Raw genomic sequence first — 18,535 nt, forward strand, 5'->3', positions numbered from 1 at the left:
AAGGCCAAACTTTGTGGTGGTGTTATTTTTACATTTTCCTTTTAAACACAAAAAAGGGTTTTTTGGAGGGGGAAGTATTCTTCCTTGAAGAAAACTTGAGTTATTTAAAATATTCACTTGGAACACTTTTAGAGTTTGATAATTATCCACTCTTCAGTAGGAGGATGATTGTTACCTCATTACTGGTTGTTTAATTTCTTTTTCCTCTTAGATTTCACCCTGCATAATCTGTATAGGTCAAAGCCTTTATGAGACATGTCAGCATTCAGATCCTTAGCTTCACTCTGGATATCTAAAAAGATGAGGCTATGATGCACTTGTACTTAATAATTGTGAATCCATTTTTCTTTACCATTGATGCACAGTTATGTAGTTTAGGGAATTCCTGTCCAATGGTGAAATTAAACAATTGAGGTTACCTAGTGCTGAATTTTTTTTTTTTTTTTTTTTTTTGTATGTGGGCCTCTCACTGCTGTGGCCTCTCCCGTTGTGGAGCACAGGCTCCGGACGCGCAGGCTCAGCGGCCATGGCTCACGGGCCCAGCCGCTCCGCGGCATGTGGGATCTTCCCAGACCGGGGCACGAACTCGCGTCCCCTGCATCGGCAGGCGGACTCTCAACCACTGCACCACCAGGGAAGCCCCCTAGTGCTGAATTTTTACCCCTACATAAAAGGACAATCTTTATTTATTATTGTCAGCATCAACATTATTTCTGCCTCTATCACCATAATACAATTTTTCCATTAGTTAAGGTAGGCTATCAACTCAGTAATGAGTGTATTTATGGTCACTTTTCAGAATCTTTTCTAAAAAAAGAATCTTCATTCTCCTCTTAAAACTTTTTTTTAACATTCTTTTCTACTCTGACTGACTTGAGAATTTAACCAACAACAATTGATTTCTACTGGAAGATTTCTGTATATTTGGTAGCTATAGGAACAATTCAAGAGTATTGGCTTCTGTCTGTTGAAAATTTAGGGTTCTTGATTCATCCTTGCCAAATGCATGGGAACAGGTGCCCAAAGAGACAGTGAAAGTTCCACAAGTTGAAACTTTAAATCTTATTCTCTGATGATCTTGGCCAAGGCCTCTGTACGTCCCATGCCCACCTACTGTATAAAGATAATTTGGATTCAGAGGTGCCAAATGCAGCATATTGTTCCATAACACAGACTTTTGAGTTCCAAAGATTGTCACCTGGCCTGCTTGGAAATTCTGCTTGATGGTTGGCCAGAAGGACACCATCTCTGATGACAGGCATTTCAGAGGCAGCCCTGTTTCGTGAGGCAGTTGACTGCAGGATCTCCTTTGGTCTGAGTGAGTAGATTTACTGAGGATTTACCTAGAGGCTTACTTTGTCCAGGGGTAATGAAAGGTCAGGCAGCAAGATGTTTGTACTTTTCCTACCATTTGGATGTAAATATTTCCATTTCCATTCTCAATCAGTTTTTCCAGATTTCCATTAGAAAAAAAAAGTTGCATGCTTTTTTTCCCTTCTATATTCAAACATTATAGAAGTTAAGGTCCCTAGGAATCCATATCAGGATTGTTGTGTTTCATTTTTTTTGTTCTAATTACAGAAATAAATATTTTTATATACGTATTAGTATATACATATCATTCTTTAATTTTTCCCCCACCTTAAAATTTTATTTTAGAGGGCTTTCATTGTGCATATATAGGGATATTCTTTTCAATTGTTATATAATGTTTCTTTGTATAGATGTAATTTATTTAATCTGTTGGTGGACATTTGGGGTGTTTCCCAGTTTTTCACTAGCGCCAGCAATATATATATATCTCTTCGTATCCTGGTGTATTTCTGTAGGATAAAATTAATAGTGGAATTGTTGAATCAAAGTTGGCAGGTTTTAGGTCTTGGGCAGGTTTTAAGTCTTGAAATTTCTTAGTAATCCACTTAATATTATATATAAAACATTTTTCTGTTACTGTTCTCTCACTTTCTCAGTTCACAGCCTCAAATTATATGTGTTATGAAAGATGGAGGAAAAACTTGAGAAAGAAGGGAATGTGCAAATTGTATAGGACAGTAGACATTTTCATGGACTATGAAGACAGTGAACCATAGCTGGAAGAATATAGACCTTTTACTAATTTAAAGTAAATTAAGTCTTTTAAGACTAATTACTGAGAACAGCCATTGTAAGGGAGAAGAAGAGTGACTGTTGTCTTCTGTGTTGCTCAGTGCCCACGTAGCCTATGATGCTCTGTCATAAGAAATAGAAAAAAGCTGTTGTTTTCTTTTAGATTTTCTGTTCTCCTGAGTATATTTTACTCTCAGTCTCTATCCTGAATATTTTCTCTGTGTTAAAATATCTGGATAATCTGTAAAGGAGAGATAAGAGGTTCAAAGAAGTACTCTTAAGGAGCTAGGACAAATCTGGAGCTACAAGTATTTGTTGGAGAAGAAAGGAGCCCTGCCTGGTGAAGGTGATGCCTGAAGATGCCTTCTTTAGTCATCTCGGGTTCACCATCTCTTGGCCTGTTTTCTCATCTATAAAATGAAAGAAGCTGTGGTCCCTTTCATTTCTTATATTTTGAATATGGATGATTAAGGAAAATCTGCGAATCTATATAAAGGTCACACCCTGAGAAGTTAAAAGAGGTCCCTTAAGAAACTAAAAGAAAGGTCCAGTGTTAAACTCTTGGAAGGGGCAGCTGTTGATCAGATGATGACTGATTAAACAGCTGTTTGCCTTATCTCAGAACAGAAACACTGGTGGTAGTCTGACAAGCATATTGTGCAGTACAAATCTCCTGGTGAGTTAAATGCCGTTTATTTTTCATGTCTCCAGAGTTCGCCTCAGCAGGGAGATGTGATGGGAGAGCTGGATTTCACAGTATTCCCCACATTAGTGCTAGTTTGTGTTTGTTCATCTCTGTTTCTCTCAGATTATCTCCTGCTGCATACTATGCCCAGAGGATGATCCAGTATCTCTCACGGAGAGACAGTATCCGCCAGCGTTCTATGCGCTACCAACAGAACCGCCTCCGTTCTTCCACCTCCTCCTCTTCCTCAGACAACCAGGGTCCATCAGTAGAGGGAACCGACTTGGAATTTGAGGACTTTGAGTAAGTATATATTCAACTTGCTTTCTTACCCCTCCTCCCGAGCTGTGAGTGCTTCTAAGTTGGCCACTGTCTGAGCAATAGTGGTTTGACATTCTTGCTTCAAACCCCTAAGTTATTATTTATGAGAAATAGGATGGGGTGAGGGACAGAGGGTTAAAATGCCCAGGGCACTCCCACCTCTGGTAGTTGCATTGCTGATTCCCTGAAGCCTCTGGGAAGAGACAGCCCATTGGTCCCCAGGCCAGGCTGGGAGAAAATGGCTGCTGCTCTTTAGGCAACTTTTAAATTTCCCATTTGCGTCAACAGTGACTGTGGAAGTGTTTCATGTGGACTGTCTTCATAACATCAGGGAGGCAGGAGGGTTGGTGTTTTTTCTCTTAAGCAGAGTAGATACAGAGATTAACAACAAAGACAATACTCGGATTTCCCTAGGAGACAGATTCTCTCAGTACCCTTAATCACACTGCTTCTCTGAGGTCCTACTCCCTTGTCCCTAAACGTTCTCAGTCTCCCTGTACCCCCAGTAAGGATCCTTTGGAAGTTGCCTGTCAGATTAATGTGGGGGTTGAGAGGTCATTCCTTGCTCTGCTAGTCTCTTTGAGCGGTCGGCTGGGGTACGGGGGTGAGCTAAAGGAGCAGCGTCAGCCCCGGGCTCCAAGGTCAAGCTCCCCAATCTTCCTGCTGGGTTTTACATTCTCTGACCTGCTGCTCCTGACCTTTCTAGCCATGCATTGTGTTTCTTTCCATCTTGAAACTGAGCTTTCCTGGCTTGTACCAGATTGGACATTTGGCTCTTGCTTTGATTCCTATATTTTGATATTCTCAAAACATGCAGAATAAGAGGGAACGGTGGTTAAACATTTTTCTTTCCCCATCTTTTTTGCTGGCAGTACTGGAATAGGACAGCCTGTCAGTCATCTTCCTTTTTTTTTCCCCTTCATCTTGACATAGCCTGGTCAGGTCTGGGATCTTAAGAGCTCCTGCCTCCCTTCCACCTTCCTCTTTCGTGAGCTGAATGAATAGTTCCCCAGGAGCCATCTTGCAGTGGAGCTTTATGAAGTGTTTGAGAAATATCTTTGCCAGAGAGGACCAAGAAGGTGGGAATACCCTTCGTACCAATTGGCCTTCCCGATACAATCCTTAAACACACTGGCCAATTGTGTACTGGGAAGCAGAAGGAGCACTCAGTGGGAGGCTCATTCGTCTGAGGAAGATGTAAATGTGAAAGAAATGCAAGGTTGCCCTCAAACAGCTGTGCTGTGGCAAACGGAGCAGGGGTGGTGGGAGAAGGGCCCAGCTGCTCTGTGACTCTCAGATGTGTCCTTCTGCCTTAAGTCCCTGCTGGGGGAAGATGGACGTGGGCACAGCAGTGAAGGGAGAGTCTCCACTCCTTTAGCCAGGCAGATACCTGTAGGGAAATATGTTCCCCTGTAGAAATGATTATTTTTCCAGCACCGGGGTCTATTCAGGGAAGCAGTTTCAACGCACAGTGCCAAGGCTGCTGGGACTTAGTGCTGCTGAAAAGCCTCGGTAATCCCGTGGAGCTCTGGGAGTCAGTGCAGATTGCATAGCCCTCTCTCCACGCATGTTTGGAAGGCTGTTATCTCTTCGCAGTGGTGAAACGTGGGGCTCATGCCTTTGAGCTGTATCTTGCCTCGTGACTTGTCCTTCACAGTGGAGTTCTGGGTTAGTTTAAAATGTTCTGTTCTCATCTTACCTTCTCTTTCTTCTGTTACCACCTCCTCCCTTTCCCCTTCCTTCCCCCTTGATTTTCCTGTGTCAGACTGCCTCCTCCCTGTGCTCCCCACAGCCCACCTGTGCTCTTGCCTCCCCCTGGCTTCAGCGCAGCCTGAATTTACATCACCCTCTTCACCTTTCATGCACTGACTTACCATTGTATTGCTCCCTGGTTAGTAACAATGGGCTGGTTTCTCTAAAGCCCCTCCGAAAGTCCCTCGCCTTGGTGTGTGCCTTTCTTGTGGGGCTGAAGCAGACTATAAACTTGTTTTTAATAGCAGCTGTGGATTAGTCACCTCAGTATTAGCAGTCCAGGTCTTCTAGTGAAGGTTGTTGCCGGCTGGTTGATGCTGAGTTACCGTCTGTTCATTCTTTCTCTGTCTCTTTCCCCGCCCTCCTCCCCCTACTGTAAACCAAGGGCTGCTTGTGGTTGTGCCTCTTCTCTTAATTTCTAGGTACTCTGAGGAGAGAGAAAGTGAGAAAGTAGGGAATGTACCAGCCCATTTAAATTTCTCTGCCCGAATCCTTTTCCTCAGCTTTGATAACTAGAAAGAAAGTTACAGGCTTATACAGTCATAATTTATAGTTCTTTCAAGTACAGAGAAGCGGATTAAGTTAGATATGGCCGGGAATCCTAACACTTAGGGTACCATTAAGAGAGACTGTTCTTCTCCTGGGTTTCCTCACCTTCACAGCACAGCATGGTCTTGCCTTTGCCACCCCACTCCAACCTCTTCACTCTCCTTCCATTTGCTAAGTCACAGATCATTTTGCCTTTCTCTAGCTTGTCCCATCCAGGTGTAGAGGGACCTCAGAAAACAAAAGGGAGACATTACGCAGATCCCATCTTTTTTGGTTCTCTTTGATCATCCATTGAATGAAAGGTATCAGCTATCACATTTTTCATGTATACTAATTTATAACATACACAACATTTGTAGTATATATAAATACACTAATATACATATGTCTTTTAAAATCTTGTTTACTCCTTATAATAACCCAGTGAGATAGTTGTTCATTTCATTGTGTTTTTTAAAATAAGGATACAGAGGCTTGACCAAAGTCAGACATGTCTAAGATTAGAGATCAGGAGCAAGCATGTTTAGTGTCTGACTTTAGTGTCCTGCAGATTTAAAAACCTTTAAAAATGATGTACAACCATATTTGAGCCCTTGCTCCATGAGCTTGCTGTGCAGCAAGACTATCTAGATTTATCGCTAGGGAAGATAGGTTTGAAGGTTGGTCAACATCAGGTTAAACTTTCTATTCTTTTGTGGTCTGGATTAATGACCGTCTTCCCAGGCAGGCATCTTCTCCTGTCATTTGTCTCTGTCTGCGGCAAGGACTGAGACTTCAGGGTCCCTGTGTTTATCAAAATGCACAAATAGGACATCCAGAAACCTGCTGTCAGGTGGTCTGTCCTGAAGCCCTCAGCATCTGTCTTTGCATAAAGATGTTCACAAGCAGGGTAAAGGTGTGGCTGCCCCGACCCTGCTGTCTGCCTCCTTCTGAGCTCAGACCACCTGCTAGAATGTAGATGGCAAATAAGCATAAGGAAAACTCACATTTTTATTTTCACCATCCCTTTGGAAAGAGGGAGGGAGGCTTTTATGAAGCCCAGGTTGAGTGCTGTGTTCCTGTAGTTTCTAAGGCCAGCAAAAGAGGTGGTACCTGTGACTTTATGACTGTTGTTCAACCTACCCTCACCCTCCCCTCTCATTTTATCTGTTATTCTAAATGTAATTATAATCCTAGAATCATCTCCAGTTCATCTTCTTGCCTCATTTTTTACCTGCTTTGCCTTCCAAGGCAAGGATACCCTGAGCTAATGACAGAACTGGAGAAGCTTCAGATTAGATCAGTCACAAATATCTCCAACACTGCGTAATTATATTCAACTTTTTTTTTTTTTTAATTATTAATTTGGCTGCATCAGGTCCTAGTTGCGGCACACGGGATCTTTCTTTGCAGTGCGCAGGCTCTTTGTTGCAGCACACAGGCTTTTCTCTAGTTGTGGTGCGTGGGCTCTTAGAGTGCGTGGGCTTAGCAGTTGCAGCGTGCAGGCTCTCTCGTGGTGTGTGGGCTCCAGAGCGTGCGGGCCTAGTTGCGGATCTTAGTTCCCCGACCAGGGATCGAACCCGTGTCCCTTGCATTGGAAAGCAGATTCTCAACCACTGGACCACCAGGGAAGTCCCTCAACTTCTTAAAAATTGTTGCCAGCACAGAGAGAACAAATCCTTCATTCACAGTTGTGACACCGGTCTGTACTTGGGGAAAACGTCTCAGTGAGAATTCTAGTCTTTCAGCCTGGTCTTTCAGATGAAGTGTCTTGAAGTCAGTTACATTTGTTTTATTAACTCTTCTAATTTATCTCGTTGTATTTGGGTTCCTTTTACCCAGAAATGCATATTGTGACCAAATATGCAAAACCGTTTCATTGTGAAATGAATGGCAGTCATTTCTGGTTGCCCAAGATGGGTTCTGGTTCCTTAGTTTGGCATGATATGTTCTAGCAGTACCACATACACATGTGCGGAGGAGCCTCAACCAGAAGGTTTTCATGGTCCCCTTGCTAGACACCTTGTAGCAAGGAAGTCATTAAAAGGTCTTCTTGGTATATAATGTAGCTGAGGACAGTTCTGAAGGCTGTCACTCCATTCTGCCATCTGACTGGGTGTGGCATAGAAGTTACTCGCCTTTATAGTTCAGAATTTAATATTCTTCATCTGCCCTTTTGCCACTATGGAAATTTAATTGAGTCACACAAAGAAAATATGTTAGAAACCCGATGATGTTACTCTTATCTGTCTATAGGTGAAATCCTGACAGCTTTGTGAGACTCACATACTTGTGTCAAGTTCTCATGGCTAGAAATTCCAGGAGAGTGAAGTCACATGTCCTTGGTAGTGTTTGCCCCTGCTCTCTCTTCTATGCCCCAAATTTCCAGGACTCCTATGGGAGTCAGTGACTACTAATAACAGTTATGTTACTTATAGCCGAGAAAGGGAAAGGGCAGATCTTCAGAGCAAGAAGTTGTGTACTTCATTCTGAAATGGGGTTGCCTTTGTTTCTTCCTTTGACTTACCATAATCTCTTTGATATTAGAAGTGCAAGAGAAACTATAAGGGAACACGCTGTAAAGTGACTATTCTCTTTACAGACTGGAACCTGCCAAAGCAGTCAAGGATCAGGCAACCAGCTACAGTTATTGAGTGGTGGTATTATATAGAAGTAGTTCTTAAAGTGAGATGAGATAAGAAACCATTCACTTCCTTTTTACCAGAGTTTTAAATAATTTCATTTAATTGATGTTTGTGGTGGTTGATTGTTTTTTACAGCGTGGGTTTATAAAAGAGAAAGTCTTAAAATAGGACTTTTCTCCAGATATACTTAGAAGAAAGGCAAATAAATGCATAGTCATAGAAACATGAAACAGCATGGAGCATGTCAAGAATTCCCTTGTTGACAAGTATGGTCAGGTTGTAAAGTCCAAGATACAGCAGGAGATGAGCCCCGAGAGTTAGAGTGGTACCAGATCTTGGGGAGTCTTGTGTGCCTTGCAAAGGAGGAGAACTGTACCCTGCAGGTGAGAGGGAGTCACTGAAGAGTTTTAAGCTATGGAATAACATCAGATTTTTACACAATATCTTATAAGATAGACTGTAATAAGGTACACCTAAAGTACAGGACAGCATTGTATGAAGGGAGAGAGTACTTGGGGAGATGTGAGAAGGCTTCATGGGTTTCAGCTAGGTGTGAAGACCCCATAGGACTTCAACGAATTGATGTGGAGGATGGAAGTAGGGAAGGAGATTCTAGACAAAGGAGTAGCTTAAGCAAAAGCCCAGACACAGAAGATTTACAGGGTTTGTTCAGAGACCCTGCATACATCTGTGGTTAGAGCAACAGAGTATTTGTACTTTGAGCGATAAGATCGGAAAGACATGGACTGTGGAGGGCCTGGAGTGCCTGGCTGAGAAATTTTGGCCTTGTTTTTGTCTAGGGACAGCCATTATTCAACATGTGTTTTAGGCAGCGAATTCTGACAGTGGTTGTTAGGCAGGTGGCAAGTATATGGATGCAGGAAAACCAGTTAGAAAACAGTGGGCAAAATACATATGCGGACATATGAGGACTGAATGTTAAGTATTAGACATAAGAGGCCTTGGTGTTTTATAAGAGTGGGGCCTGTTTGTGAATGTTCCTGGGGAGATGAGCTGTGTGAGAGCTCAGCTGCCTCACTTCCTACTTCTCCAAATAAAATGTTGCCGCAGTCCTTTTTTACTCTTACTGGAACTGATTTTGAGCTAAGTTTACAAAGTAGCAAGTGACTCCCAGAACAGCTGTGATTGGAACTGGGATCTCCTGTTAGTGCCCACTGGTTCCCAGAGCCTGACAACTATTGTCTAGGGAATAGCCCCGCGTTCCAGTTTCGGCTGAGCCTGTGATATGCCATTTGACCTTTGGCAAGTCCCTCTCCTACCCTAGGCCTCAATGTCTGACCTTGTAAAATTAGATTAGATAATCTCTGAAGTTTATTTTAGCCCTAAAGCTCTTGGATCTTTGTTGGAGCTAACTACCTATCTTAGAAGGATTTCCCTTGTACTCAGCAGAGGTAGAATAATGAAAAGTTTCAGAAAAGTGGAGAGACTTCCTGAGGATTAGGAATAGGATATCTGGTACCTGTGGAGCCCCAACAGATTTATAAAATATATGCCTACCTGAATTCCAGCTCTTTCCTGAGGGTTTTGAGCCTATTGCTTAGAAATATATAATATTGCTTGGCAGCTTTAAAATTAGTATTCTTTCTGGGCAACTAAAATACATATGAATATTTATTATGAGGAATGCTAGGAGAAGAGAAAGAAAATGGAATATATCTGGATTTAAAGAATTAAACAGCTGTGAAGGAAGAGGGGGAAAGGAGGATAACTATCACTTAGAGATATGTATTTATTTTTTAACATAAAATGCACAATAGGAATATGGATTTGCATAATACATGCAGATGAAATTAAAGGTAGAACAAGAAAGGAGAGGACTTCCCTGGTGGCGCAGTGGTTAAGAATCCGCCTGCCAGTGCAGGGGAAATGGGTTCAAGCCCTGGTCCGGGAAGATCCCACATGCCACGGAGCAACTAAGCCTGTGCACCACAACTACTGAGCCTGCGCTCTAGAGCCCGTGAGCCACAACTTCTGAGCCTGCGTACCACAGCTACTGAAGCCCGCGTGCCTAGAGCCCGTGCTCCACAACAAGAGAAGCCACGGCAATGAGCAGCCCGCGCACCGCAATAAAGAGTAGCCCCTGCTCACCGCAGCTAGAGAAAGCCCGCGTGCAGCAACGAAGACCCAATGCAGCCAAACAAACAAATTAAAAAAAAAGAAAAAAAGGAAAGAAAAAGAAAGGAGAGGAATTTGTAAGTGGTAATTATCTGTTATATTACTATTCCTTGGAGAAAAATTAAGGCTCTGAAGTTCCAAGAGACCTATGCTATTAGGTATCCCCTATGAATGATATCAGCTGGGCCTGTGCCTTCCTCCCAGAAATCTAGCCCTGACATGCGTGCACAGTCCTTCGAAGTAGAGTCTAGAGCCTTACTAATAGCACCCGAGTAAAGAAAGGACTTGGCCAAGATCACTGTGCCATCCAAGGACAGGAACACCAGCTAGGCCTTCTATTGTCTGGAGATTGAGTAGAAACTGAAGAGCACAGGGAAACAAGTATTTTTTTAATGGTCTAATTTTCAGCACAGTCAACTGTGTATTGTCAAGAAGATAATGGCCTTTTGAGCTTTGTGCTGCCAGAGCTTTATTTACAAAGGCCCAAGTCAGAGCCATTTGTCACTGAGTAGTAATGGCAGCCTGACTCTCTGGTTAGGACTCAGACAGCAGTCTGTAGGTGTATTTCACATTCCTTTAAAATACAGCTTCTCTCTGAGGCAATTAATCCCAGGCATTTAGCAAGAGTAGCTGCTGTGTTTCTCCCTTGTTCCATAGATGCATTTTCTTGTATTTGGCAGTTGTCTTGGATGCTTGTTTGAAGGGTGATTTTTCCTTACAAAATCTTTATGAGAAAGTCTTATTTTTTTCCCCCTCTCCTTCCCAAATAGCCTTCTGAGAGTTAATCAGAGATGCACAGAGTTCAACAACTGGGAAGGCCATTAATAACTCAGCCAGCTTCTATCCTGCTGGCTTAAAGGCAGCTTCTGGCTGATGAAATTGATGAGGATTTCTCTGGTGTTTCCCTGAAAAGTATTCTGGTGAGAAAGAGTCCTCCAGTGATAGAGGAGTGGTACCAGCGTGCTTGCATACTCTGGTCTTCACTGTTTTTGTTTTTTTTTAAGTACTACCCTTGAAAAGGGCATGGGCTATGTTATGTTAGGCCCAGTATTTATCACCCTCCATTATTCCTAAGGTAAACTGTCTTTCTGGGTCTGCCTTTCTCCCACTGTTCACCTGGCAAACATCTTCTAATCTTTAGTCTCTGCCTAAATTTGCCTTCTTCATCTCGTGGAGGCTTGCTCCATGTTGGTCTTGTATCAGCACTGAAGTGAGTGTCAGAGTCTGTGTAGTTTTCTAAATTGAACATTATTTTAAGTACTTTTAATTTCTTTGCCCTTTTCTTGAAACTTTTTTTTTTCCTTTTCTTGAAACTCTTAACCACTCTTCCTCTCCCCTCACTTCTACCCTGACCCCGCCCTTGCAGATATCCTTTGCATTGAAGTTTGTTTCCCCATCTCAGCTCCTTATTTTGAATTTTCCCTTCTTTCTAGACTATAGAAGCTAGAGTCATTAGTTGCTCTTTTCACCTCTAATTTATTTAAGGCCATGCTTTTAGTCAGGGATTTTTGTGTGCCAGCATTAAAACATGGGGCTTTTGCCCTCTACTTGCTTAACTTGTCCTGTGGTTGGACATTCTGGCCTTTGCCACCTTACCCATTCATGTTTTAAGTTTTTCCTGGTCAGGAAATGTTTGAGCTGTTCTAGGCTATTTTCTCCTAGATGCCTGTGTTTTTTTCCTCCCATAGGCAGCATCTCATTTGCGTGTTCACTACATTTCACATTTTTCTAATTGTTCTGTGTACAATTCTGTCATTTCTCCTTCTTTGCTAGTGTGCTCAACACTTTCAATTTGAAGTCTTCTCTATATTTTATTGAGATGCTGTTTAACTCCTACTTCCCCATCATTAGTCAAGATGTTAAACTGAGGACCAAGAGATACATCTCCACTCACTTAATATTATTGCCTCTTTTGCGGTGCCTAATGTAACCATCATTCTGAGACTGCTTGTATCTGAGCCAGCTGATTTTCATATATATATATATATATATATATCTTCCGGTAATCTCTAAATAACATAAAGCCATTATCTCTGACCATGTTTTGCCCTTCCTCCTCCCTTTTTTTTTTTTTTAGACGGAAGGAGAAATTGAATCAGAAAGAAGTTAATTGTTTTTAGGTTTTAATAACAATTAAAAGAGGCTTGTGAAATATGTCATAGGAGCCAAATTTTCTCCCAGCCCTGGCATTTGCCCATTTTTCTAAGTTATCTTCATATGTCCTTTCACCCAGCTCTGTGTCATGTTTGATTCTGGCAACTGCTGATCAGTACTGTTTCCTGTACATCCCTCTCCTTCCCTGCTCTTCAACTCTGCTAATGCCAGATAGAGCACTGTTTATTGTCCAGAGAGAGAGGGCTCTTTGGTCCTTGTTCAGAAGTAAATTGTCAGCTCCACAGCGTGGTTCTGGGAAGGCCAGCTCTTTCTTAGCTGTAGAATAAAGTAATTGGATTTGTCCCATGATGCTTCTTTCTATAACTTAATTTTCAACCTTCTTGAGGCTTAGGACCCTTCCCCCCCCCTTAGAACCCTTCTTAACATTAATATGTGTTCTAACTTCTCTCATGATAATTAGTTGCACTTTTAGTGCCCATCTGTAAGTAAAATATACTGTTATGAAAAGCTGTCATGAGTTCACTTGTACTTTTAACCGAGTTGGTACTTTGATCACAACTTGAATCTACATATACTTGAAAAATAATAATATACTTAATTTGGGAGCTGTCTTATTTGTTTGATATTCAGCTACTCCTTATAATAATTTGTGGGCTCCCCAGAGCTGCAGTCTGCTGGTCAGGAACTTCTGATCTCGTTGTTCTTTTTTTTTTTTTTTTTTTTTTTTTTTTTTGTGGTACCCGGGCCTCTCACTGCTGTGGCCTCTCCCGTTGCAGAGCACAGGCTCCGGACATGCAGGCCCAGCGGCCATGGCTCACGGGCCTAGCCGCTCCGCAGCATGTGGGATCCTCCTGGACCGGGGCACGAACCCATGTCCCCTGCATCAGCAGGCGGACTCTCAACCACTGCGCCACCAGGGAAGCCCTCGTTGTTCTTTATAATCCCTTTTTCACTTTCCATATGGTCTTATCTCTCTTTCCTTGCCTCTCCCTTCATCTGTAGAGTTTCAAGTCACAGGAATATGATATGTTAAAGAAAACAGTAATATGCTTTCTCTTCTGGGAAAATAAAAACCAAGTACTGACTTTTAATGGATCAGCTTCCAATATCCCTGATATTGATTTGTCTCTAAATGCTCAGCATCCAGTTCCACCAAGATATAAAAACCTTCCTAGGCTTTCATTTCTGGTTTGTAAGGGTCCCAGTAGTACACTTGAAAGCCAGTGTTGTCTTAACTTTGGTTACAGTGCCAGTTTGAAGATTATCTCATTAAGTTGAAGATAATCCAAAGGAAGGATTCAGAACATACCCCAAATCAAGCTCTCAAGAGGTTCATTTATTTTGTGGAGTTGGTTAAACAGCTAATTAACTGCTCTATCCAGCCAGAGTGCCCTTTGGCTTATTGTTCCTTTGATGCATTGGAAACTAAGCCACGTGAAGTTTCTGTTGTCTTCTCTTGTAGGAAGCAGTGAAGTGTAGTGGAAAGAGCAAGGGCTTCAGAGTCAGATGGATCTTCCTTGAATCTTGTCTCAACCACTTACTAGTTGTGTGACCTTGGGCATTTGCCTCTCTGGTCCTTAGTTTCCTTATCTGTGAAACAGATCTAATGAGACTTAATGGGAAACTCAAAAGATTAAATGGGGTAACATATTAATAACCTTTGTATTAGGACTTAGTAGATTTTTAGTAAATGGTGTTTATTACCATTACTTTAACAGACCATAAAGAAAACACTAGACTTTTTTCTTTTTAATCAAATGACCAAGCTTAGGATTGCCTTGTCTAATAATCTTCATCATTGTTAATTTTTCAGTCTCTAAAAGAAAGGACTGCCTAGTCTTTTTCTTGTGTTGTTTTTCTTTCATATATCTATGCTTTTTCCACACCAAGGACCTAAACAGATTTAAAGATAACCATTTGTTGAATGAACTTGATGGGAGAATTCTTATTCCTTCAAGATCCCCCGAAGCCAAAGTTTCTCTGTCTTTCAGTCTAGAAAGAGATATGTTTATATACATATCCATTCTAAATCCCTTTAGAAGATCTAAACTTAGCCTCAATTTCAGATGCTGCAGAGTTCAGAGACCACATTATTTCAAGAAAAATCTTCCTTCTTACTGAACTGTTTAGTAAATGCTCATAAATATTTTAATTGAGGTACTCCAGAAACATAGTATATTAATGTGCCACCCAAATTAGTAAGCAACCAGATGACTAATTTCTCTGGGACCTTCACCTAAGTGTAGGAATTTAGTTTGCGGGATGTCTGTCTTTTGGGCTGGTGTTTCTGCTTTAGTGACTCTCTTAGGTGTAGTCTTTTTGTTTTCTCCAGGGACAATGGTGACAGATCCAGGCACCGAGCTCCACGAAATGCCCGGATGTCTGCACCTTCACTTGGACGCTTTGTCCCAAGGTAAGAACTGGATAGTCAACTTTTATGAGAGACTTTTCTGAGGGAGGCTTTATGAGAGGCTGAGATTTTTAAACCTACTTTCTGGTAGGTTTGTCCTGGACAGACCTATTTGGACAAAATTATTTGTCCTGGACAGATAATTCCAGATATGGACAATCTGGTGGATTGTCCATATCTGCAGTTATTTCCTAGTGAGCCTACAGTCCAGCCCTGCCACCTAAAGAATTGACAGGAAATGATTAACCACAATGAAAAGACATAGAAAAATGGATTGGGAGCATCCTGTTCAAGAATAGAAGCCCCGGGAAACTTTAGAAGAAAGATTGGAAGAAGATGCAAACGTGTGAGAGGAATTGTACTCTGCTCTAGGTTTCTTTGGATTCCTAGGCTTAGTGGATCCCTTATCTTTGATTGTTGAGGGTTGGTAGATAGTATATCTCCTTTGTTTTAAGGCAGTCTGTAGTAGGCTTTTAACGCGTGATTCCTTCATATAGGCGTTTTTTTAAATTAATTTTTATTGGCGTGTAGTTGCTTTACAATGTTGTATTAGTTTCTGCTGTTCAGCAAAATCAATCAGCTATGCATATACATATATCCCTTCTTTTTTGGATTTCCTTCCCATCTTATAGGCGTTTCTTGCTGCCTGAGTACTTGCCTTATGCTGGGATTTTTCATGAACGTGGACAGCCTGGCTTGGCTACTCACTCTTCTGTTAACAGGGTCCTGGCAGGTAAGGAGTTGTTTCTTTGGATTTTGAAAATTTAAAGGGGGAGGGAGCCGTGTAAAGCTTTCCCCTCCTTTACCTATGTTGATGTGATGGCATCTTGGCATCTGGCTGAAAACTCTTTTTTAAGGTCTTGTACTTGGTTCCTTACTTCAGGGCAGGAAACTACAGATTGAGGAAAGCTGCTTCTTTTGCCCATTCCCACTTCCTTCAGACATCTCTTTTTTAATTAATTAATTAATTAATCTATTTTTGGCTGCGTTGGGTCTTCGTTGCTGCACACAGGCTTTTCTCCAGTTGCAGCGAGCGGGAGCTACTCTTTGTTGCAGTGTGTGGGCTTCTCATTGCGGTGGCTTCTCTTTGTTGTGGAGCACGGGCTCTGGGCACGCGGGCTTCAGTAGTTGTGGCATGTGGGCTCAGTAGTTGTGGTGTGCGGGCTTAGTTGCTGCACAGCATGTGGGATCTTCCCGGGCCAGGGGTCGAACCCATGTCCCCTGCATTGGCAGGCGGATTCTTATCTACTTCACCACCAGGGAGGTCCCCAGACATCTTTTTAAAAATTTATTTAAACCATTTGTTTCTTAATCCAGCAAATAGACTTTTTAAATTGAATGATAAAGATGCCTTGCTCATGTTTTATTGTTGAGGTACACATGAGCCAGATCCTGTGATTTAATTAGGACTGAAAGCACACCTCTCCAACCCATTGCTGCTGCCAGCACATGGAGTTTCCAGGCCCTGTGGAAGAATCTTCAGAGGAAGAAGGAGGAGAGGGACCCATGGAGCTGGCTTAGAAATTTCCACAGAATAGAAAATGGACTGGACAAACCCAGCCGAGGCAGTTTTATGGTGGCTGAATAACTTAGTGACCAACGTTTGGGGGCTAATATGCGTGATGTGACTGGGCTGAGACCCAGTGTATGCTGCTGCTTCTGGGCAGTCTAGAGAAGGAAACAAAGCAGAATCTATTTTTTTTCTAACAAAGGTTTTTCTCTTTTCCCCCTTCCCCCCCACCTGCACTGCCAACTTGTAAATTTATGTATGTGAAGGCATTAAAAACTATAAAAATCAAGCCACATTTTGGTGTATTTTTTAAAAAATAAATTAAATTTTTGGCTGCGCTGGGTCTTCATTGCTGTGCGCAGGCTTTCTCTAGTTGCAGTGAGCGGGGGTTACTCTTCATTGCGGTGCACGGACTTCAGTAGTTGTGGCACGTGGGCTCAGTAGTTGTGGCTCGTGGGCTCTAGAGCACAGGCTCAGTAGTTGTGGCGCATGGGCTTAGTTGCTCCACAGCATGTTGGATCTTCAGGGATTGAACCTGTGTCCCCTGCATTGGCAGGCAGATTCTTAACCACTGTGCCACCAGGGAAGTCTCTTGGTGTATCTTTAATAAGCATCTTTATTTAAAAAATTCACATGACATTACATTTTGGAAAATCTGGGCCACATGGTGGTTAAAGGTAGAGAGGGATCGGTGTGAGGCAGTAGCACTGTCAGGCTGGGGGAATATGATTTCTGACCAAGCTGTTGTGGCAGCTGGTAAGCCATGGGACCTGGCTTCCTTTAAGTATAGTATCCTTGACCCAGTGTCAAGGCCTAGAAACCCCAGAAACCTCAATGGTTTCTCTCTACTGGACACCAGGGTTTCATAGGCCCAGGCTTGGTGGGGGAGTAGACTGCACCATGGTGTCCTGACAACCTTGACTGAGGAGGGCCCTAGTCAGTAAACAGACCCCATGGCTCTCCTTGCTTGGCGCTTCTGTGTGGCTTGGCTAATGGCACGTGGAAGCTCCTCACTGGCAGATAATCACTTGCTGCCAGACAGTACTACAGAGTTCTTCTCCATCCTTCTTTGTTCCAGACATCTGCCTCTACCACCCAACACAGCAGCTCCCTGCTCCTCTACTGCTGGGAAGTCTCTATTTCCTTTGCATTTAGTTTTTTTGGAACAGCTGTATGTTGTTTTTCTCTCCTTTGATCTAATAACTCTTTACCTCCATTTCTTCTTCCCTGCTTTATGCCCAGAGGTCTGACCCCAAATAGTCCAGTTTCACTTATGGATACCTTTGAATATAGGGGTTATGTTCCAGCAGGCAGTTTACAAACATGAAATCTACTGAGAAAAGTTCTCTAACAAAAGATGTAGAGTGCCTTGAGAGGAAGGAAATCTAGGCTCTCAAGAAGCTCATTCTTGAATTAGATTAGCGGATGGTTTCCGTTCACATTTAAACTCATTTCTCCCATTTTCTCAAGATGCATGTTGCAGAGTATCCACTGGTCTTTTCTTCTTTTTTCTTCTTTTTTTTATTGAAGTATACTTGATTTACAATGTTGTGTTAATTTCTGCTGTACAGCAAAGTGACTCAGTTATACACATATATATTTTCTTTTTATATTATTTTTCATTATGGTTTATCCCAGGATATTGAATATAGTTCCCTGTGCTATACAGTAGGACCTTGTTGTTTATCCATTCTGTATGTAATAGTTTGCATCTACCCCACTGGTCTTTTCTTAAATGCCCTCATCATTTGTAGACATTTGGATGTCCCTCCAGATTCTGTTGACAGTTTTGTGTTACTTTTATTCTTCTCTCGAGAAAATTCCAATGATAATAATAACAGCAACAAAAAAAAAGCTTAACATTCATTGAGCATTGGCTGTATGCTAGGGAGTGTTTTAAGTGCTCTTCCTAGTCATATTTCATTTCATTCTCACAGTAATCCTATGAGATGGGTGCTATTATCTAACAGTGGTGGGAACTGAAGCCCAGAAGGCTAACTTGCCCAGAGTGATGCAGCTAGAAGTAGAGGAGCCAGAAGTGAACCAGGCAGTGGGACTTCTGTTTCCTAGTCTGCCTGCCTCCCACAGCTATTTTTAAGGACAGAGCATCAAAATAGCATTCTTCTTCTAGGTCCTTAATCTAGAAAAGGGAAAGAGGTCCCAGGGAACTTGGCTGATCTTCAGGGGTTTTCTTATTTGTTCTAATTCCTCTATTTTAAGTGGTTTCTAGACATAGCTTTTTGTGACCCAGTAGTGCTTGCTAAGGAAAATCTTATTATATAATAGGCCTTTCCCCGAGCCTTCATGCCCTCCTGGACACAGATGTT

The 18,535-nt window shown here is 42.1% G+C and overlaps 1 protein-coding gene across 17 annotated transcripts in view; it reads left to right on the forward strand.

The window, feature by feature from the left end:
• The window catches only part of AMBRA1 (autophagy and beclin 1 regulator 1), a 173,906-nt gene that overhangs the window by 61,003 nt on the left and 94,368 nt on the right, over positions 1 to 18,535 (forward strand). For all 17 annotated transcript variants that reach the window (XM_024749565.1, XM_024749566.1, XM_024749561.1 and 14 more), the window contains 3 exons: positions 2,915 to 3,094; positions 14,621 to 14,701; positions 15,331 to 15,431. In XM_024749565.1, the coding sequence (XP_024605333.1) occupies positions 2,915 to 3,094; positions 14,621 to 14,701; positions 15,331 to 15,431 (362 nt within the window). The remainder of the gene's footprint in view (positions 1 to 2,914; positions 3,095 to 14,620; positions 14,702 to 15,330; positions 15,432 to 18,535) is intronic.

The sequence above is a fragment of the Neophocaena asiaeorientalis genome, unplaced genomic scaffold, assembly GCF_003031525.2.
Source record: "Neophocaena asiaeorientalis asiaeorientalis breed wild unplaced genomic scaffold, Neophocaena_asiaeorientalis_V1.1 scaffold43, whole genome shotgun sequence".
NCBI classification, from domain to species: domain Eukaryota; kingdom Metazoa; phylum Chordata; class Mammalia; order Artiodactyla; family Phocoenidae; genus Neophocaena; species Neophocaena asiaeorientalis.